Raw genomic sequence first — 21,481 nt, forward strand, 5'->3', positions numbered from 1 at the left:
AGCTCATGGCAAGCGGGCAGCACTCCTTCCACAGCACTGCAGAGAGACAGCTCTGCCCAAAGCGCAGCAGGGCTGAGGGCACTGCCTGCAGGTGCCGAGGGGAGAGGAGCAAGGCAGAGATGTTAAAGGCACTCTAGGAGCGGGGGGATAGCTGAGCTCTCACTGCGGGAGGAATCTTCACAGCCCTCTATATGGTAAGTCTCTGGCTGCAGGGTACTGAGTTTGGTGTTCTTTGGAGGACATCCTAGACCTGGTTCATCCCGCAGCCTGCAGGACCTGGCAGGAGGATTCTCAGAGATTCCCAAGTAGAGGAGGAGGACGTGCTCTGGAGCAGGGCTTCCCTGCTGCACTTCAGTAGGTCGGGGCACGGTGGTTTCCTTGTCTTTGGGATGACTGCAGGGGTACCAAACTGGGTGTGCAGCCAGAGGAGCCCAGGGCTGTCCTTCCGCAGACGGTCCCTGCACCCCGGGGGATCACTGCCAGGGCATTTCCAAGGAAACTTTTCAAGAGGCTGGTCAAAGTGGGGATTACCTGAAAGGGAAGGAGTCTGTGCTTTGAGATGAGTCACCTTGTTTGGCTGGGTGGACAGTGGGAGATGGGACTTTATTTTCCCACTCTTGCGAAGGCACGGGGTCGCCCACTCCCTTTGAGTTCTCTGAGCCGCCCCTTTGCCCCTCTGCAGGCAGAGATGCCCTGGAGCAGTTCCCTGCTGCCAGGAGGTGTTTGCAGGGCAGAGCTGAGCACATCGCAGGTGGGATGGAGTTCTCTTTGTGTGAGCACTGCAAAGGAGGAGACCTGGGCACAGAGAAGCGGTTCCCAGCAGAGACAGCTCCAGGCAGCAGAAACATTGTCAGAGAGGGAGAGGGAGGAGATCCCAGAAACGTGAGGGGAGGGGGGATTCGGGCACCCCCCTGCCATCCGCTGCAGTGCAAGCACCTTTCCTGCAGCAGCTCCCAGGTCTCCTCTCCCACACAGTGCAGCCCCCCACTCTCAGCGTCACAAACACTCGGCCATCACTTTCTTTCCCAACAGCTCAACCAACAAAGAGGGAGATGGGGATTCAGCTTCAGCTGAGACACAAGCACTTGGGTCCTGCCATGCAGATGTTTCCATGGAGGAAAAGCAGCCAAATCCCCTCGCGGACTTTGGAGCCAGGCACCAGAGTGTGCCTGACTGGAAAAGACCTTTTAGGACACCCCATCTTAAAGACATTTGGCTCTTTCCCTGAGGGGGCCCTGCTGAGCTGCAGGCTGCCCTCCAGAAGGTCACAACTCTCCCATGGCATCTCTGTGTTTTCTAAGTACCCGACAGAGAAGACACCACAGCGCTAAGGCCAAGGAGATGCCACGGGACGGCTGTAGGTCGGCAGCTGCAATGAGGCCTCTGTGTCCCTGGCTGGGAGGGGAGAGATGAGATTCCTCTGCTCTCAGCAGTGTCCTGGTCTTCTGGGGGGAACACCTGGGTGTTACTGTCCTCAAGCTCAAAAAGGTGCCTGCCCAGGGCAGCTGGGAGCAGGGCTGAGGGACAGGTCAGCTCTCCACACTCTTCACTGAGGGACAGTCCCTTTGCCTGCCAGCACCCACAGGATTTCACTTGGAGTGCAGCAGGAATGCTCCAAAACTCCTCAGCTCTTGTGTGACAACTGGAACAAAATCCACGTAACAAATTCCCCTCAACTTTCCTCTGCCGTCGGGTGAATTAGGAGTGACAATGCTGAAAAGCTCTTCGATATCAAAAGTGGATGTAGGCTAAGATCACCCCGTCTTCCTATCGACCAGTTGCTGTAGGCAGGACTGAATCCTGCAGAGCCCCCTGCTCCCAGCGGCACCCTCAGCCAGCACCAACCACAGCTCATGAAAGGGACCTGCCAAAGGTCTGCTTGAAAGGGGAGAGGAACTTTCAGAAGTTTTTCTGAGAAACTGAATAGACTTTGGTCTCTTCTTTGAACAGGTCCCCATGTGCAGAGGACAAAAATGTCCAACAACAGCTCCATCACCCAGTTCCTCCTCCTGGCATTCGCAGACACACAGGAGCTGCAGCTCTTGCACTTCGGGCTCTTCCTGGGCATCTACCTGGCTGCCCTCCTGGGTAACGGCCTCATCATCACCACCATCGCCTGTGACCACCGCCTCCACACCCCCATGTACTTCTTCCTCCTCAACCTCTCTGTTCTTGACCTGGGCTCCATCTCCACCACTGTCCCCAAATCCATGGCCAATTCCCTGTGGGGCACCAGGGACATCTCCTACACAGGATGTGTGGCCCAGCTCTTATTCTTTTTCTTTTTCATGTCAGCTGAGTATTTTCTTCTCACCGTCATGTCCTATGACCGCTACGTTGCCATCTGCAAACCCCTGCACTACGGGACCCTCCTGGGCAGCAGAGCTTGTGTCCACATGGCAGCAGCTGCCTGGGGCAGTGGGTTTCTCCATGCTCTCCTGCACACGGCCAATACATTTTCCCTGCCCCTCTGCCAGGGCAATGCCCTGGACCAGTTCTTCTGTGAAATCCCCCAGATCCTCAAGCTCTCCTGCTCACACTCCTACCTCAGGGAAGTTGGGCTTCTTGTGGTTAGTGTCTGTTTAGGCTTTGGTTGTTTTGTTTTCATCGTGCTGTCCTATGTGCAGATCTTCAGGGCCGTGCTGAGGATCCCCTCTGAGCAGGGACGGCACAAAGCCTTTTCCACCTGCCTCCCTCACCTGGCCGTGGTCTCCCTGTTTCTCAGCACTGCCGTGTTTGCCCACCTCAAGCCCCCCTCCATCTCCTCTGCAGTTCTCGACCTGGTGGTGGCAGTCCTGTACTCATTGGTGCCTCCAGTACTGAACCCCCTCATCTACAGCATGAGGAACCAGGAGCTCAAGGATGCCCTATGGAAACTGGCTCAATGGACGTTGTTTCACCATTAATAAATTGTCTCCCCTTCTCCGCATGTTTTCTAGACTTTCTGTTAGGCAATAAGCCTGCTTTTTTCTCTTGCAGTCATCCTGCTTCTGTATAATTTTCTGGGTTTGTACCGCTTGTCTTGAGGTTTGTTCCAGTTGTGTCTGAGCCTTGCACAACACTGTGTCAAAGGTGACCTGCCTAATAGCAGCTCTTCAAGAAAAAGGCATCTCCCAGGTGCAGTGCCTGGATGCTAGGTGCTTCCTCCAAAGGTGCTGCCAATAAAACGTCCAACGAACTGGTCTTTCAAAGAGTCTGTTCTCCCTGTGTTCTCCCTGTGTTTGGGGTTAAGCTCACTGTACTATTGGGTTCCGTGGACCAAATGTTCTGGTTTGAAAGGCTCTCTTCTTGTCTCCAGTGGTAGTGGAGATGGTGCATGAGCTCCCGATTTCCTCCTCAGGCTGCTTCACATGTGTCAGGACTTATGGCATACAGCAGGCTCTATGGAAATGAATTTGGACGTGTGAGGAGAGGATGGGGACTCACCACGTGCCCTGAGCTGGGAGTGAATGAAGACACAGGAGATGAAACATCCACAGAGGTGAAGTCCCCCACAAGCAAAACACTAAACTGAGGTATGAACAAACAAGGCCTCTGCAATGCCCAGAAAGTCAGTGTGGATCCGGTAGGCGTGGGAAAGGGAGGCTGGAGAGGTGTGGGAGCTGCCAGAGGACCCTCAGGGCCAAGGAATGTCGTGCTGTCCTGGGGAGCGGGGCTGATGTGAGCAGAGGAGGGGGCAAATTCACTCAGGGTTGGGGGTCACCTCAAAAGGCTATCAGGAGAGGCAGAGAGTGACTAGCCTGTTTTCCTCATTGCCTTGAGGCCAGCACTAGCCTGGGGCTGATGGGGAGGCTGAGCTCCTTGTCTGCCCCCCAGGGGCTGTGTGCCCTTCAGAGGAGCTGGGGCTGTGGAGTGAGTGCCGAGAGCTCTGCAGCAACTGTGGTGGGCACTGCTGTGGGACCAGCCCAGACTGGGCAGCTGTGCTTGGCTGGGCAGAGGAGAGGGCAAGGGCTCTGGAGAGAGATGAGGAACAGCTGGGATGGGCTGGTAAAAGCCTGGGAGAGGAAAATGTCAGTGTAGAGCTAAGTTGTGTGAGTGTGCAGGGTGTGGGCACTCCAGGTGTGGCCTCACCAGTGCCAAGGAGAGGGGAAGGTCACCTCCCTCCATCTGCCAGCAATGCTTTTCCTGATGCAGCCCAGGAGGCTGTTGGCCTTTGTCATGGTGGTGCATTGCTGGCTCATGCTCAGCTGTTTGTCCTCCAGGACCCCAAGGTCCTTCTCTGCAGAGCCACTATCTAGCCAGTCAGCCCCCAGCATGATGCCCACAGTGTGCCTAGATCACAAGGTGTCCTCCCCCAGGGACTTTCTCAGCAGCAGCTTGTCCTTCCTGCAGATCAGCTCCACCTCTGCCATAGGTCCCACAGTGCTTCAGAGTAACCTGGGACAGCAAACCCCTCTCCTGCCAGGGCTGCGCAGCCAAGGCCTGTTTCTCTCTGGCCTTGGGGACTGCAGCTTTTACTCTCGTTGTGGGAATCTCATCCATCGTTTTGTGTCCACCTGCCATCCACTCCAGCATGCCTCTGCAGGGTTTCTGGCAGGAAGTGTGGCCTGTGGGGGACCCACACCGGAGCAGGCTGCGAGTGCACATTGCTGGCTCACGTTGAGCTTCTCATCCACCAGCACACCCAAGTCCCTCTCCTCAGGGCTGCTCTCAAGCCATTCTCCACCCAGCCTGTATTTGTGCCTGGGATTGCCCCGACCCACGTGCAGGACCTTGCACCTGGCCTGGTTGAACTTCATGAGGTCCACACAGGCCCATCTCTCAAGCCTGTCCAGGTCCTTCTGGATCGCATCCCATCCCTCCAGCTTGTCAACTGCTTCACACAGCTTAGTGTTGAAACAAAGAACTCTACACAACAGCACTTGGATACTGTGAAGTCCGTGTTCTTTATTCGGCTTTCTTGTTGCCCTTGATGCCTCTGGCCAGATTTGACTCTCTCTGGGCTTTAGCTCTCCTAACATGATCCATGGCTGCTTGGACAATTTCTCTGTATTCCTCCCAGGCTACCTGTCCTTGCTTCCACCTTCTGTAGGCTTCCTTTTTCTTTGATTTACCCATGGTAAGTCCATGCTGATGGTTCTTAGCACAGCTGCCAAATGGGCCACACTGATGCACAAGTGGAGCTGGTACTGCCAAGAGGCAGAGCTGGTCAGAGATGTGAAGACCAGTCTCAGCCTTGGCTGTAGTGACCATCAAATGGTGGTCTCCCAGATCTCCAGGGGAACAGGGAAGGAGAGGAGCAGAGCACAGACCCTGGACAGTAGGGAAGGAGGCCTACTGAGGGCACTGGCAGGTGGGCTCCCATGGAAACCATGTCAGGGCCCTGAAAACATCCACAGGCCTTCATGGCCCTGAGCAGCTTCACCTGGGGCCTCCTCCCACCCCTCTGTCCCTCAGCTCAGGATCCCCTTTAAGCCCAGGCCTGAGGTTCAGCCCCAGCTTGATCTACGCTGTAGGTGTAAAGGTTCTCCAGACGCAGCCTTGCCTGTCCATGGACCTTGTTGGTTTGCTCTTGCAGGCTGACTTCCCAGCTTGATTCTTTATCGGGTGGACCACGAAAGAACTGCCATTCACTGAGCGGCCCTCCAAGTGCCAGACCCCAGCTGATTCACAGGGGCCTAGGGCCCTTCTGCTTTCTTTCTTCATGTCACTTGGTCAGGTTTGGGGAGGAGAGGAAGAAAAGCATGTGAGGTTTCTGGGTGCCAATGACTGAAAGTGGGAAGCAGAAGCATCCCATGTGAAGTGATGTAAAGGCTAGGCTAGTTCAACACTCTTATTTTCAACTCCTTTTTTGGATTCCTTCAACCTTCCACAGGAATCTGGAAGCTCTGAGATCCCTCCATCTCACTCTCTTTTAGCAATTAAGTTGATAGTAACCAAGCCAGAGGCTTTGTTTCCATTCTCTTTACAGCCTAAATCACCACTTGGTCTGGAGATGTGGAGAAGTTTGTAGAAGAACAAGAAAGACAAGAAAGTGGCTGCTCCCAGGAATCTCAGGAGGCATGGCATACTGATAGCTTTGTTCAGGAAGCTGGTCAAATGCCTCAAGGCATGACCAATGCTGGTCAAATGTTGCTCAAGGCTTTATCCCGTAGGAGATGGAAAACATCCAAGGACAGAGATGGCACAATGTCACTGGGAAACCTCCTGCAATGCTTGGATGCCCCCACAGAGAAAAAGATTTTCATTTTCTTTGTCCTGAACCTTCCTTATTTCAACATCTGACCATTGTCTATTAACCTCCTGCCAAGCACCACTGTCACAAGCCTGGCTCCATGGCCCTGAAAATGTCCCCATAGGGACACACAGGCTGCTATGAGCTTCCCAAGACCTTCCCTTCTCCAGGCTAAAGAAGGCCCTTCCCCTTCAGCCCCTAAGCATCTTGGTGGCCAACCGCTGAACTCGCTCCCAGCTATCACAATCTTCCTTGCTGTGATGTGTTGACCATGGCCAATAGCCAATAGCCCAGCAGCCACACAGTCGCTCACACTTTCTTCCCCCTTCACAAGTGGGACAAGGAAGAAATAAAGTGTGAAAAGTTTGGGGTCAACATAACAATTTAACTGGTGAAGAGAAGAGATTAAAAAAACCTCAACAAGTGAAACGGAGACCATCACTCAACACCTCCCACAAGCAGACTAATGCCCAGCCAGTCTCCAAGCAGCAGACTCCTTAAACAATAAAAAACCCCACCATCTTCCTCCTGTGCCTCAAGCTTTTATTCCTGAGCATGAAGTCATATGGTGTGGAATATGCCTCTGGTCAGTTTGGATCAGCGGTCCTGGCTGGGTCCCCTCTCAACTTCTTTCTCACCTCCCACCTACTCACTGGAGGGAGCAGAACAAAGAAACAGAGAAGACCTTGACACCATGCAAACTCTGTTCAGCAATACCCAAAACACTGGAGTCTTCTGAGTTTTCTCAAGTCCCACGGGCATAGGAAACAACCATCCTCCGGGACTTCTTGTGGTCTGGTCCAGAAGAGAAGCCGTGCTGGGCTGGCCTTTTTCCTTTAGGAGAGTTAGACCAGCAGCCCATGGAGGACCCCAGTGGAGCAGGCTCCTGGCAGGACCTGCTGCCCAAGGAGAGGAGCCCATGCTGGAGCAGGTTTTGCAGCAGGACCTGTGGCCTGTGGGGGACCCACACTGCAGCAGTCCACGCCTGAAGGACTCTACCCTGTGGAAAGGATCCACGCTGGAGCAGTTTGTGGAGAACTGCAGTCAGTGGGAAGGACCCACATTTGGGCAAGGTCAGAAACGAAGTGTTATGAACTGACGGCAACTCCCATTCCACAAGCCCCCTGTGCCACTCGGGGCAAAGGTAGAAGAGTTAGGAATGAAGTTGAGCCTGGGAAGAAGGGAGGGAGGGAGGGGGGAAGGTGTTTTGAATTGTGTTTTATTTCTCACTGTCCTATTCTGTTACAATCAATTGGAAATACATTTAATGAATTTTCCCAAGTTGGGTCTGTTTTGCCCATGGCAGTAATTGGTAAATTAATTGGTAAACAAATGATCCTCCGAGTTTATTGCTATTGACAAACGTGGCAAGAGTGCCCTCATGCACAAATGCAGTTACTACATCGTGAAGGCAGTCAGGTTGGCGAGGCATGATTGACCCTTGGTAAGTCCATGCTGATGGGTTTTGGACACGTTCTGCTGTTGGTGCCCACAAATGTCACCCAAGAGGACTCCAGCTGATGGCCCGCTCCTCACCGATGTGAGCCTGTGCAGCCTCTGGTTCCCTGGGGTGCAGTGTTGGATTCTTCCAAAGATGGGTGCACCACTTGCTTGTCCTCTCTCACAAGAGACCTCTGCCAATCCCATAACCTCTCAGAAAGGATATTCCAAAGAAATATTGATCTTCCCTGTGACGCCATTACAACTATTCTCCCTGTTACACAGTGCAGTTAGCTTCTCTAATTTTTTGTCTACTTGTCCTGATACAGTGACCATTTCTAAAGTCACCTTTTCAGATCCAGACTGTCTAGGCAAAGGCCCTTTCCGTAATTCTTCATTTTTCTTCTCCATTTACTCTTTGTTCATCCAGGTACCTCTCGCCCACGCTGCTGTTTTCACCTTCAGGGACTGAACAGCCTGACTGCCTCTCAACAGTCTAATTGCCTCCTTAGCCAGCTCTTTAATTATGTTTATATCTATCGTTTTTTATCTAACTACCTAAGTTTATCCCTTGTAGAAATCAACCTCATTAGTGGTAGCTTGTACTTAGCATATGATTACAGAATATCATTTATTGTTTATGAAAACTGATTGTGCTTTACTTTTCTTTTCTGAAGAATGGGGAAAATTCTCCTGTGCCTGGGTGCAGCCAGGTCTCTAAGGGGCTCAGGTGGGAGATGGAGCAATGGAGCTGTAACCTGCAGCTGCAGAGACCAGTGGAGAAGTCTGATGCAAGGAGCAGTGATGCAAGTCCCAGGTGGGCAATGTCAGAAATGGTGAGGTTGGGGAGGTGAGGAGCAAGGCTGTCCATCCAGCGATGGACATCAAGGGACTGCTTTACCTAGGTGTCCAGACTTCCTGAGGAAACACTCTGCACCAATATCAATCAGAGAATGCTTCTATCACCTCTTCTGCAAAGTGAAAAGTAATAAAATATATCCTTTAACAGAAAAGATCATTTTTATCAGATGCATTTTGAAATCTTCCTACTTCATTACACTATGAAACCTCTCCAATTAGCTGTACAAGTCTTGAAGAAAATTACAAAAAGAGAAGCTTGTTAAGGCTTTCTGTCTTTTAATGAGCCCCATGGGGTATTTGCTGCTGAGTCCACAGACCTCAGATACTGAGAGAAGGTTGAACAGAGTGCTCAAGAAATCAGAAGTCAAACTCCAAGTACCTGGAAGCATTAATGAGCCCCACTGAGGGCCATTCCTGACAAAGCCTCCCCAGGGACTCGTTAGAGCAGATAATTGGAGGCTGTGATTGCAGGTGGGCAAAGGCAGAGTGCAGGTGGCTGTAATGCTGAAGAAACCCTTGGTTGGTTTGATGCAGCAGAAAGGCCAAGCCCTCAGCCCCAGGCCCTGGCAAGGCAGATCCTGTCCCTCACTTGTGGCCCAGGGCTCTTCCTGGGGCAGAGGGATGTGAGGGGGAGCAATGCCAAGTGCAGGAAAATTCTGTGACACCTCCTGGCCTCCCAGAGAAGGGGCGAGGAGGAAACAGAGTCCTGAGGCTCAAAACAATCACAGACTCATGGAATCATCTATGTTGGAAAGGATCTTTAACATCATTGTGTCCAACTGTAAACCCAACCCTGCCAGGTCCACCACTAAACCACGTCCCTGTGTGCCGCATCTTGTGGCGCTGCGCTCTCCCGCTTCTGCCCCTCCCCAGCTCCTGCTCAAGCCATAACCATCAGTGGGAGGTGTGATGAGTGTCACCTGGACTTTGGGGGATGGCTGGCAACACAGCCAACACACTGTCTGGAGTGGGGGCCTAGATATTTTGTTCCCATGCGAATATGACTGTAGGTCAATTCTCTTACTCTATAAATAGTGGACAGCCCAAGAGTGCTTGGAGCTCTCCTGCACGGCGGTGGGCTGCACGCCAGGATCTCCCCTTGAGCAGGGATGCTCGCTTAAGGTTCTCCTCCTAGACGTCGAGAGATTCCTTGCCACAACAGATTCTCGGTAGGTGATTAATAGAACGTTAAACTGTGAAATCTTAGCTAAGTGATAGAAAGGATTGATTGCGCATATATAATCCTTTAGACATAAACCGTTAACCAAGGCTGGGACTAGCATTGGATCCAGCCTCAGGCAGACTCCTCTCCGAGAAGGAGTTTAGAAAGCCAGTTGAGCCTCATGACTCAACGGGAGGGTCTCCCTGACAGCTTGTCCGACCCTGTCCTCTATGCAATAAAGAATCAAGTGTACCTTGTCATCACATCCCATAAAACACTGTCGCGTTCACTACTAATTTTGTTAAATCACTGTTTGTATATTAATAAATATTTCACTCTTCATGCCCAGGCATCTTAGCTTTGTTGGACGCCCTACCAGTGAGCCCAGAAACCTCAACCCATGGAAGAGAAATCCCAAGACATTTCACTGCTCAGAAAGTAAAAGCTGGAAGAAGCCTTGGGACCATTAGTGTGGATGTCCCACCACCTATGTTAGAGTCCAGAAAGTTTCCAAGATGAAGAGACCACACAGGCTCCAAACACAGCCACAAGCCTCATTTTGGCCTACAAAGGTATTCAGAAGGAAATGACTTCACAAACACAGACCCCAGTCATGAGCCTGCTGCTGGATAATCATGTGCCCAAGCAGCAGTGATCCCACAAGCGACCTCTAGCTGCTGGTGTGTTCCATACATGCTGGCGTGTCCCATACTGTGTGTTGCATTCATACGCATGCTGCTGGCATGTCCCATACTTGGGGCCTCACAAGAACCAAGCCTGGTCTTCAACCTGCTGGCCTAAGGGGTGCTCTGGAACACAGGGCTTCAAACACCCATGAGCTTGCTCATGGTCTCTCAGGTCCTCAGGCAGCAGCAGCCTCACAACTGGCATTCAGGCCATTTGCCTGCTGCGGGGCTATCAAGGACTCAGGCAGAAGTGACCTCCAAATCAATATCTGCCTGCTTCTGGCCTATCAGAGATTGTGGCAGCACTGACCTCATAACCAACATCCACACCACGTGCCTGCTGCTGGCCTGTGAGGTACTCATGGAGAAATGACCTCGTAGGCACCGAACCCAGCCTTGAGCCGGGGGTTGGCCTGCCACCAGGTTCCTGCCGTTATAGCAGCGGTGACCTCACAATCAACACGCCAGGCCTTGGCCTGCTGCTGGCCTGTTGGGTTCTCAGGCAGAAGGGACCTCACAAGCATCTACCCTAGATGTTGCTGGACTGCCATGTCCTCACAGAATCATGTAGATTGAAAGGGATCTTTGGAGATCGTCTAGTTCATTCCTGCTGCCCTAGAGGGAGTCAGCCAGAGCAGGTCACTTAAGAAGATGTCCAGGCTGGGTTTTAGTATCTCCACGACAGGACACTCCACAGCCTCTCAGGGCAGCCTGGGCCAGGGTTGTGTGTTCTTGATGCCAAAACCTGTTTTCTTGAGTTCAGTTGGAATTTCTTAGTTTTGAGGATTGGGGCTTAGCGCATAAGCCCTGTGTGGGGACGATGAGGGACATGGGCTTCTTCAACCTGGTGAACCTCCTCCAGCGAGGGTCACCAACCAAAAGGAATAACCTCACTCCAAGTATGGGAGAGAGATGGATGGGATATGACAGATATAAACACATGGAAGGATTTGGCTGAAGAGATTATCAGCCTGCTGAAAGACCAGGGCATTCTTCCAACTGCCTGAAGCTCAAAGCAGCACCTGGGGAGTTTAGAGGGATGTGACTGAGCGAGGAGTAAGGGGATGGGAAACTGGAGAGCAATGGGAAGGCGGGCCCTGCTGCCCCATTAACGGTCCAATGGCCCCACCGTGCTGGAACCGCATGGGACAGGTGTGCTCAAGGGTGGGGAGACATCTCCCTGGCAAAGTACCCCAGCAGCCCTAAGGGCTCTGTCCCCCTCAGCCCTCCTGTTTTGGTGGCCTCCCCCAGTGCCTGGGCCACAGATGGTCTGTGTCCCCTCAGTGCCAGCCCCTCTCCCCAGGCCAGCACAAGAGTCCTGCTCCAGGCACAGAGCAGCCTGCCCAGAGTGGGGGCCTGCAGGAAGAGGTTTCTCCTTCTCATGGATTCCTCCCTGCAGGCACAGAAATGCTCCCTTGCTCTTCTCCCTGGTCACCCTTTCTCCCCAGAAAGCCTTTCCCCAGGTGAGTGTGTCCAGGCTGGCCTGGCTGGACATTCCTGGTTCCCACCCCATGCTTCCTGCAGGGACCTGAGCTGGCGGTGCTGCTCTGCAGAGGGAGGGGGCTGCGGTGCCCTGGGGCCATGGGGTGACCCTGCACTCGCCATGCTGGTCAAGGTGGGGAGCAGCCCCAGCCAGAAAGGGATCACCGCTGCTGAGTCCCCTTCCATCTTCCCTGATTGCTCAGTAGACAAGGACAGGGCTTGGCAGGACAATGGGGTGTCTTTAGTGTCACAAAGGGCAGGGAAGGGCTGCCCTAGATCGGTCCCACAGGGTCTCCAGGACAGTGGGCTGAACCATTGTCTAGTCTTTTGTCCCTTTGGCCTGCTGGCTCCTGGCATTGCAGGGGCCTTGTTAGCCCATGGGCTCTTTAGGTTCACCTTTCCTTCAAGGACACTCCACCTTGGATGGTCACTCATTTGATGAGGTGCCACTCACTGCTCACCCAGACTCACATACTTTTCCGGGAGATCCCATGAGCTCTCCTGGCAACTCCAAGTTCCTCTCCAGGATAGCAGTGGCCATCACCCATACCACAAGCGGGACAGTACCAGGAAGAATAATCGAAGACCATGTGCACTCTGCTTGGACATGTGCCACCAAGAAGGGAACTCTCTTCGTCCAGCCCTTGGTCCCTAACAGATCCCCCTGCAACTCTGACCCTGTCCCCCTGAGTCTGTGGAGAACCCCAGAACACCATGAGGACTTTTCATGGAACAGTTCCTTGGGTGTGCTCCTGATACCAGCTTTGGGAGAGGCATCCAGCCTTCTGGCCCTGCCTTTCACACCTTTCATCACTAGATGACAACTCATTGTATGAGGGTGCCACCGGGGCATGAGCCACCTCCTCATGAGTTGCTCCAAAATCTATGACCTCTGGAAAGTCCGTAATCTCTTCAAGGGTTCCTGGAGGTTTGGTTTCCCTGGTCGAGCTCACTGTGTGATCAGCACTACCCGCTTAGTCCATGTAGCGTCAGTCGCGTGATGTGTGGAGGGGATATCCAGTGTAGCACAGGCAACTGCTGTGCCAGGAGGAGCCGTGCTTGCCCATCAACAACTTCTGAAGTGGCTCAAACCCCCTCATACGCTGTCAGGATCTCTTTTTCGGTTGGGGTGCTGAGGGCTTCCGATCCTCAATACCCTCATCTCCAAAGCCTAGAGGTTGACCTCAGGTTTCTCCCGATGATTTCTGCCAGAGGCTCCAGGTGAGACCACGTGCCCCAGCTGCACTGTAGAGACCATTACGCACGGCTGGTCCTGTCTGGACAGACCCAAGAGCTACCACACGAGCTATCTCCTGTTTGATGTGCTCAAAGGGTTGCTGTTGCTCAAGGCCGCACTCAGAATAGATCTTCTTTCAGGTTACTCCATAGAGAGGGCTCACAAGCTGATTACAACCTGGAATATGCATTCTCCAGCATCCCACAAGGCCTAAGAAAGCTTGTGCTTCCTTCTTCTTAGCTGGTGGAGACATAGTTGCAATCTTGTTGACCGCATCCATAGGGACATGACGGCATCCATCCTGCCGTTTTATTCCCAAGAACTGAATCTTCTCTGCAAGTCCCTTGACCTTGCTTCTTTTATGGCAAAACCAGCTTTCAGAAGAATCTCAATTGCTCTTTTCCCCTTTTCAAACACTTCTGCTTTGTTGCCCCACATGATGAGATCATGGATGTATTGTACATGTTCAGGGCTATCACGCTGTTCCAGTGCAGTTTGGATTAGTCCATGGCAAACTGTAGGATAGTCGATTACAGAATCACAGAATGGTAGGGGTTGGAAGGGACCTCTGGAGATCACGTAGTTCAACCCCCCTGCCGGAGCAGGTTCATCTAGAGCACGTTGCACAGGAATGCGTCCAGGCGGGTTTTGAAAGTCTCCAGAGAAGGAGAGTCCACCACGTCTCTGGGCAGCCTGTTCCAGTGCTCTGCCACCCTCAAAGTCAAGAAGTTCCTCCTCATGTTTGGATGGAACTTCTTATGTTCAAGTACCTCTTGTCCTGTCACTGGGGGCATTCCAGGTGCATTGGACACCACGTGAAAGCAAACTGTGGCCTGCACCCTGCTGCCAAAGGGATTGAAAAAGAAGAATGCATTGGCAATGTCAGATGTAGCACACCACTTGGCTGCCTTTGGCACCAGTTCATATTGGAACTTCCACCAGAAGGTTCAAGCAAGTCAGGGGGCTAAGGCATCTTCTGTGCGAGGGGAACATTATCAGGACTTTGGAAGAAGGTGGGTGAACTGTTGGAATCTCACAGGCTCTGGCAAATCCCCAAGGGACAGGGGACAGGGCGTAGCTATCTCCATTGATGAAATGCATCAAAGGTTTTCAGAGCTACCTCCACATTTGATTTTCCACCTATAACCAGTGCTTCTGACTTTCTGCTTCACCGGTCCCCAGGGACAGGAATCTTGTCCGGTCGTTCCCTCCATGGTGTCTCCAGTGATGGGCATCAGTGGGGCCTGGTAACACCCTCACCATCTTGGGGTTTGCTGCTGAGTTTTACTTCTCTAGAGGCTTGCCCAGTGTTTGAGGGTCTACAGGATCTTGGCCAGAGAGGACTCATTTCCATACAAAATGCCATAACCAGCCAAGTCTCTGTGCATAGTCTTCCTGGATTCCTCAGTTCTTCTGTGCTTAATTAGAGAGTTCTCAGATGAATACATTTCAATACTAAACAACCATAAGAAAGGATTGCTTCCTTCTTATTTTTTTCTTTATTTTTTCTTCTTACACATGAAATGATGCCAGCAGTCTCCAGTTCATATTGGTCCTGAATTTCTGCTAATGGAGCCTCAAGACCCTTTAAGGCAAGACCCTTTATTGCAAACACTCTGTGGACAGGCTTTGTCTCAATCTCACCATGTCTCTCACCTGGCAACCAGGACTTACAGCAGCCTGTTCAAACCTGAGCTTTCTCCACTCCAGTCCGTAGCTGCGTGTTTCCACTCCTTGGCACCGGTTCCCACCTGCTTTACCTTGAAAACGAGCTGACACAGAATGGTGTTTCCTAATTGCCAACAAAGGAAATCAAAGGCAGGCAGAGTTCAATACAGAGAAGACATTCCTCAGCTGTATGTCACGTCCCCATTCCCTGCCCTGAAGTTCACTTTCCATTCTGGATGGCCGTAGATCAATAGAAAACACATTTTCCTGTCAAGCACAGATCCCAGACTGTGTTCCGAGGACATGTTTATTTTAATATATTTCACATCTATATCTCCTATCTAAAAGAGGCTGGGCGCAATGAAGGTTGGATACGTTGGATAGATCCTGCCTTTATCTCTTTGCAGTCAAGCAATGGTCCCACCTGCTAGCACTTCCCTCCTATCGTCCCTTTTTTTGAGATGGCCAAATCTTTATGGGGCGTACAATGGCATAACACCATGGCCCTCCAAGTGCCAAACCGTAACCGGTGTACATGTTCCCTGAGTTCATCCAGGCACCGTCTCCTTCAGGCACCCAGAAATGCAGTGCGAGAGAACATGCTTTGGGACATGTTCCTCATCTAAAGGGAAGCTAAGCAGCCTTTAGCTCCCCACCTCCTTCTCTGGCCCCTTTTGAAAGATGCATGCAGCATTTACTTTTTGCCAGATGTCAGGGAGTCCCGCCAGCCTCCAGGACCTTTCCAAGATGATGGAGAGTGGTCTCACTGTGACATTCTCTTACTTTCCAGCACCTCTGGATGTACCCCGTCCATTCCCATGTACTGGTAGTGGTTGAGTTTGCTCCAGTAGATCCTGATTTCATTCCTATCCGCCATTGGCTGTTCTTGTCCAGAGTCTTGCCTCGAGGCACAAAGCCCTGAGAGACCTTGCTGGGGAAGTCTGAGGCAAAAAAGGCATAGAGTATCTCGGAACTCTCTCTCCCTACTCTAACTCAATACAGCCGTGTCCAACTAATATCTTTGTTTTCTTCTGTAAGAATTCCTGAAGTCGGAAATCTCGTTATGATTCCCCTGAATTTACTTTCAGGTTTCAAACTGAGTTTTGATACAGGCCAATGTTCTCCTTGGAGGATGCTGTCCTTGAAAACCAGCTGTACAGAGCTTTGCGCCACCTTCAGTGCTCCTGACCATTGGATCCCCACGAAAACTCCTCAGCGTAGGCCAAAGGCAAAAGGACCTCTGAGGTCCAGCGTCTGCAGTCTTCTGTTCTGCTTCCTCACTGCCCTGGAGTGCTGGGACCCCACTACTTCAGGGTCACGACAGCCAGTCTTCACGTCTCTGACCAGCTCTTCCTGCATTGCAGGTATCACATCAAGGTTGGCATTATTTTTGTTGGCCCATCTGGCAGCTGTGCTAAGACGTTGTCCTAAGACACTCCAGAAACCACCTGGACTGTACATGCTGCTGTGCTCCTCTTTCAGAAGCTGCCAGTATCATGGCAGTCCCCAGCGAGACCCAGGCTCGTACAGCCAGACGCTTCCCTGGGATCCTTCAGAAAGACTATACCCTCTTCCTCATCCTGACTGTGGGTTCCTTATCTCCCACCATGACAGGACACTTCTACTGGCCTCTCCTCTCACCGTCCCCCACAAAGGCTCACCAAACTCTTCACCTGCCCCAAGGAGTTGTGCCATACATCCAGTTAACGGCTTCACTTTCAGGAAACCCCACTCCTGATCCTTCCAGCCTGTCTCTCCTGAAAAGCCTGTAGCCATCCATTGCAGCACCCCAAGCTGTGTGACTTGTCCCACCACGCCTTGGCAGTTCCTCTGTCAAAGTCAAAAAGCACAGGCTCTCTCAACTTGTCTCTTCCCCTGGCTGAGAGTTTTGGTGCACATCTGGGCTGTGGCACCTCAGGTGTAGCTCCAGGCCAAGCTCGGACGTCTCTTAAAGGAAACCTGGTACCAAGCATTGAAGACCTTCTGTGTGCAAAGGCTTTGCTTCACGGCAGAGACACGGTCAAGTGGACGGCACCTGGAAGCTTAAAGCTGAAATTGGATGTTGATGGTGAGCAAAGCCTGCTGTCTGCAAGAACAGAGAGAAACAGGGCTGGGAAGGGTGGCCCTGGCAAGAAAGAGGGTTTTTGTCAGTGGTGTCTCTGCAGCCCTCAAGGGCCTTTGACAAAGGTGAAGGTGATCTCCATGAATGACAAGGTGCTGCTGACAGGTCTCCCACGAGATTTTTTGGCCTGTTCCTTGACTGTATTATGAAGAGGGCGAGTAAATGTTGGGCAAGAGAAAAAACAGCAGTTTGAGAGTGCAACACATGAGTGGAGACCCTGGTGTGACGTGTCTTGTGTTCTAAACTGCCTCACATCTACTGCATGGAGAAGGGAGAGACCTTGCCCCACTGCAGTGGCAATCAGTCACTTGTGTTATGAAAATTTGCAAGTGGCCCGTGCTGACCGAGCAGAGAGGCTAGGACACAAAGTACAGAGGTGCAAGTGTAAATATTTAGTCATGCGCATGAGGTGTCCGAGCTCAATTGGGGTACCTCAAATGTGGTTAAACACAGGGTTCTTATGCCATTCAAGCATTCAGGTACCTTATTATTTGACTAATGGCTAACTAACACACACACGGAGTACCAATTCCTAATCACAGTAAAACTGCACAAAGTAGCTATATCTCTGCAGCTCCATCAGCCATCAGCCTTCTCGCGGCTTGTCTATTGATCCAGACGTCCCCGGAGTTGGTCTATTGCTAATTACTTGTCTGTGATGCTGGACACTGGGAGAGTTTCAAAGGTGTGTAAGAGGGACGAGGATACTGGCATTATCTCGGTTCTCCAGGGGTATCTTTTATCCTTCATGGACAGCTGAATGATTCTGAGAAGTCCTTATTTTGAGGGCAGGGCTGTTCTTCTGCTCCTTGTGATGAGCTGACCTCCTTTAACTCACTTACCCAAGAACGATAAATCAGTACACAATGGGAGCTAGCTAGCTATATATCTTAAGAAAGTTAATTCATTCTCATACGATAAAGACTGATGGGCATAACAGTTAGGGAGGTAGATTTTGATACCCTTGGATCAGAGGATGTCTGTGGCCAGGTGGGTCCTGCAGAGAGCTTTTTGGTGGTCAAGGATCACCTCTTCGTCATCCAGAATGGTCCATGCCAACATGCAGGAAGTCATGCCAAGGTGGCAGGAGGCTGGCATGCATGAGAAAAGAGCTCTGAGTAACATCAAGCCTGAAGAGGAAGCACAGAGAAGGTGGAAGCTGGCTGCCTTCCAGCCTCCAGGGTTCCGTGGTTCTGTGCTGGAGTTGAACTTTTGGTTTTCCTTTTTCCTCTTTCCCCTTCCCAAGTTCTTTTCTTTAACCATTGTCGTAGATTCCTCTACAAACAGCCCAGCTTCTCTTTCCCCACAGGCCCTACATTTGCTTGCTTTGTGCCCTCTCTACGGGGCACAAAGATGTTTCTGACATAGCTGTTGTGACAATTCCTCTGCTGGACAGTACAAAATTAGGAATGTCTTTAATTCCCTGTAGTGCCCTGCAACTCCTCGTGCTGTTATCTTGTGCTGATGCATCACCACAACCATGGTGAGCTGTCTGCACGCAAACATGAAGAACGAACAAAATGGATCTTCAGTCCAGGGGGACCTTGGGAAATTCTGGGAGTCAGCCAGAAGAAACTGCTGAAGTTTTACAAAGAGAAGTGGCCAGTCCTGCATCAGGGGGAAGAAAAACACCGTATTACAGTGCCAGGTGGGACGTGACAGGATGAGCAGTGACCTTGAGGAGAAGGGCCCACGCATTATGAGGGACACCACATGAGGCAGTGGCGCATGCTGACCATGAACGAGGCCAGCTGCACACAGGGATGGATTAGGAGGAGAGGGCTACCCAGACAGCTTGACTTTTCATGCCCTTTCAGTGAGCCGTGGTGTGGCCACACCTGGACGTGTCTGTCCCTCTGTGGGAATTCCTGCTGTAGACAGGTGGGGAGGAACGGGAGAGTGCCCAGAGGAGGTCTGCACATGGCCTCTGCTTGAGGCCCCAGACCCCATCCTTCTGACCTCTGCCATCCCAGCACAACCCCAGGAACATGCTGTCCCTGGAGAAACACCAGCCTCTCCAGACAGCTCCAGATTCCCCTCCCACAGGATGGGTGGCCTTTATGTCATCTGTGTGAAGGGCTGGGGTACGTCCCTCAGTTAAACCCACGATCTTACCTCTCACCAGACACCGACTGGTGACTCCTAAATCCAGTCCAATATCTCTAAAATGTTACAAACGGACAGTCAGCTTTTTATTCCTGGACACATGGAGGAGGAAGAAGACCTTCAGGGGTGAATTTCCTCAGGCATGTTTGGAGAAAGACCCCAGCATTAAAGCACTGCACCAGGGAGATCTTGCTTTGTTAACAGAGACTCTGTGAAAGAGGCCAGCTCTGAGCCACTGTGAAATACATTTTTAGAAGGGAACCAGGTGAAACTAAGACGTAAATGTCTCAGGTGTAGTGACACAAGTGAAACCTTTGTGTAGGAGCATAAAAACCATAAATGACAATATCAACAGCAATGATGAGAAATGTAATCATTAAAAACACAAAGCCAATAACAAAACACACAAAAAAGCAGATGGAATCAAATAGTGCGGGAGTCATTTGTGGAGAGAGGTGGAACATTTCTCCCTCTTGAAAAAAATCCATGAAATCAGATACCTAATGGCCTCCTTGAGCTCCTGGTTCCTCATGCTGTAGATGAGGGGGTTCAGTGCTGGAGGCAACACTGAGTACAGCTCAGCCACCACCAGGTCGAGAACTGGGGAGGAGATGGAGGGGGGCTTCAGGTGGGCAAACACTGCAGTGCTGACAAGCAGGGAGACGACGGCCAGGTGAGGGAGGCACGTGGAAAAGGCTTTGTGCCGTCCCTGCTCAGAGGGGATCCTCAGCACGGCCCTGAAGATCTGCACGTAGGACAGCACGATGAAAACAAAGCACCCGAAGCCTAAACAGGCACTGACCACAAGAAGCCCAGCTTCCCTGAGGTAGGAGTGTGAGCAGGAGAGCTTGAGGATCTGGGGGATTTCACAGAAGAACTGGTCCAGGGCATTGCCCTGGCAGAGGGGCAGGGAAAATGTATTGGCCGTGTGCAGGAGAGCATAGAGAAACCCACTGCCCCAGGCAGCTGCTGCCATGTGGACACAAGCTCTGCTGCCCAGGAGGGTCCCGTAGTGCAGGGGTTTGCAGATGGCAACGTAGCGGTCGTAGGCCATAATGGTGAGAAGACAATACTCTGCTACCATCAGAAAAGGCAAGAGAAAAACCTGTGCAGCACATCCAGCATAGGAGATGGCCCTGGTGTCCGAGAGAGAATTGGCCATGGCTTTGGGTACAGTGGTGGAGATGGAGCCCAGGTCGAGGAGGGCGAGGTTGAAGAGGAAGAAGTACATGGGGGTGTGGAGGCGGTGGTCACAGGCGATGGTGGTGATGATGAGGCCGTTGGCCAGGAGGGCAGCCAGGTAGATGCCCAGGAAGAGCCTGAAGTGCAAGAGCTGCAACTCCCATGTGTCTGCAAATGCCAGGAGGAAGAACTGGGTGATGGAGCTGCTGTTGGACATTTGGTGCCTCTGGGCATGGCTGACCATTGAAAGAGGAGAAGACATTGACAAGTTACAGCTGACTTCTTGAGTCAATCCTAAGCTAGTTCCCCCAACACCCCCTCAGAATTACTTCTCTTTGAGGGAGCTCCACTCATCTTTTTTGTGAGCTCAGGTTTTTGCTGCTGAGTGAGGGCACTTGCTCTGAAGGGACAGAAATCCTCATCTTTCCCATTGCTCTCAGCCTGACCACTGGTGAGCCCTGAGCGACAAATGGGCTCCCTGTGCCCTAATGCAGAGTCAGGAGAGCCGGTCTGCCCATGAGTGACCTGCTGGTCACCACACAGGTGCCCTCTGCTTACACGTCTCTCTGTTAGAGGATGTTCTCACTAGAAACCTTCTTGAAGAAGAAACGGGATTTTCCTGAGCTCAGAAGAGTCCAGTTTCAAAGTCCATTTCTCCAAACTCTTCCCTCTCTCCCTGTGCAGCTGAGCAGAGAGTGATGCAGAGGGGTGGCCTGGCTCTCTGCTGCCTGGAGTTGTCCCTGCTGGGAGCTGTTTCTCTGTCTCCAAGTCTCCTCCCTGCCAGTGCTCACAGACCCCATCCCACCCGCTCTGTGCTCAGCTCTGCCCTGCAGGCACCTCCTGGCAGAAGGGCACTGCTCAGAGGCACCTCCCTGTCAGCAGGTCCTAAGGAGTAGTTCAGATAAGCACTGATGCCGCAAGCAAAGGTGATGCCGGTGCTGTCTGTAGGTAGAGGAGTGGGGGAAGGCACTTACGAGGCTTTTGGCAGATCTGCTGATCCCTCAGTGCAACAGGTCAGGAGGCTCAGTCTTAACCTTTAGAGCCCCTTTCTCCTTTCCCTTAGAAGCAAGCTGAGATCACAAATCCTGGAAAGATCTTCAGCTCTAGGATAGGCACTGCCTTGACCATTGCTCTTGAAATGCTGCCTCTGCCAATGTCCTGGTGTGATGTGGAGCTGTGAGCTGCCCTGGCCCATGCAGCACCTTCTCACAAAAGAAGGACCCTGCCCTGGCAGAGGTCACTCCTCTTACCCACAGCTTCTCCCCGCAGTGCCATGGGGAGCTCCCCAGGCAGGCTGAGAGCTGACCCTGGCAGGCGGCAGAGTCCCTGCCCCGGCAAACAGATCCCTGCAGCACAGGGA

General features: G+C 52.0%; 1 protein-coding gene across 1 annotated transcript; it reads left to right on the forward strand.

The window, feature by feature from the left end:
* Positions 1-1,973: 1,973 nt before the first annotated feature.
* On the forward strand, positions 1,974-21,301 carry LOC128903246 (olfactory receptor 14A16-like). The gene is made up of 2 exons (XM_054187258.1): positions 1,974-2,864; positions 21,185-21,301. The coding sequence occupies exons 1-2, from the start codon at positions 1,974-1,976 to the stop codon at positions 21,299-21,301; spliced, it is 1,008 nt and encodes a 335-aa protein (XP_054043233.1).
* Positions 21,302-21,481: the final 180 nt, after the last annotated feature.

This window comes from Rissa tridactyla, unplaced genomic scaffold (assembly GCF_028500815.1).
Source record: "Rissa tridactyla isolate bRisTri1 unplaced genomic scaffold, bRisTri1.patW.cur.20221130 scaffold_29, whole genome shotgun sequence".
NCBI lineage: Eukaryota > Metazoa > Chordata > Aves > Charadriiformes > Laridae > Rissa > Rissa tridactyla.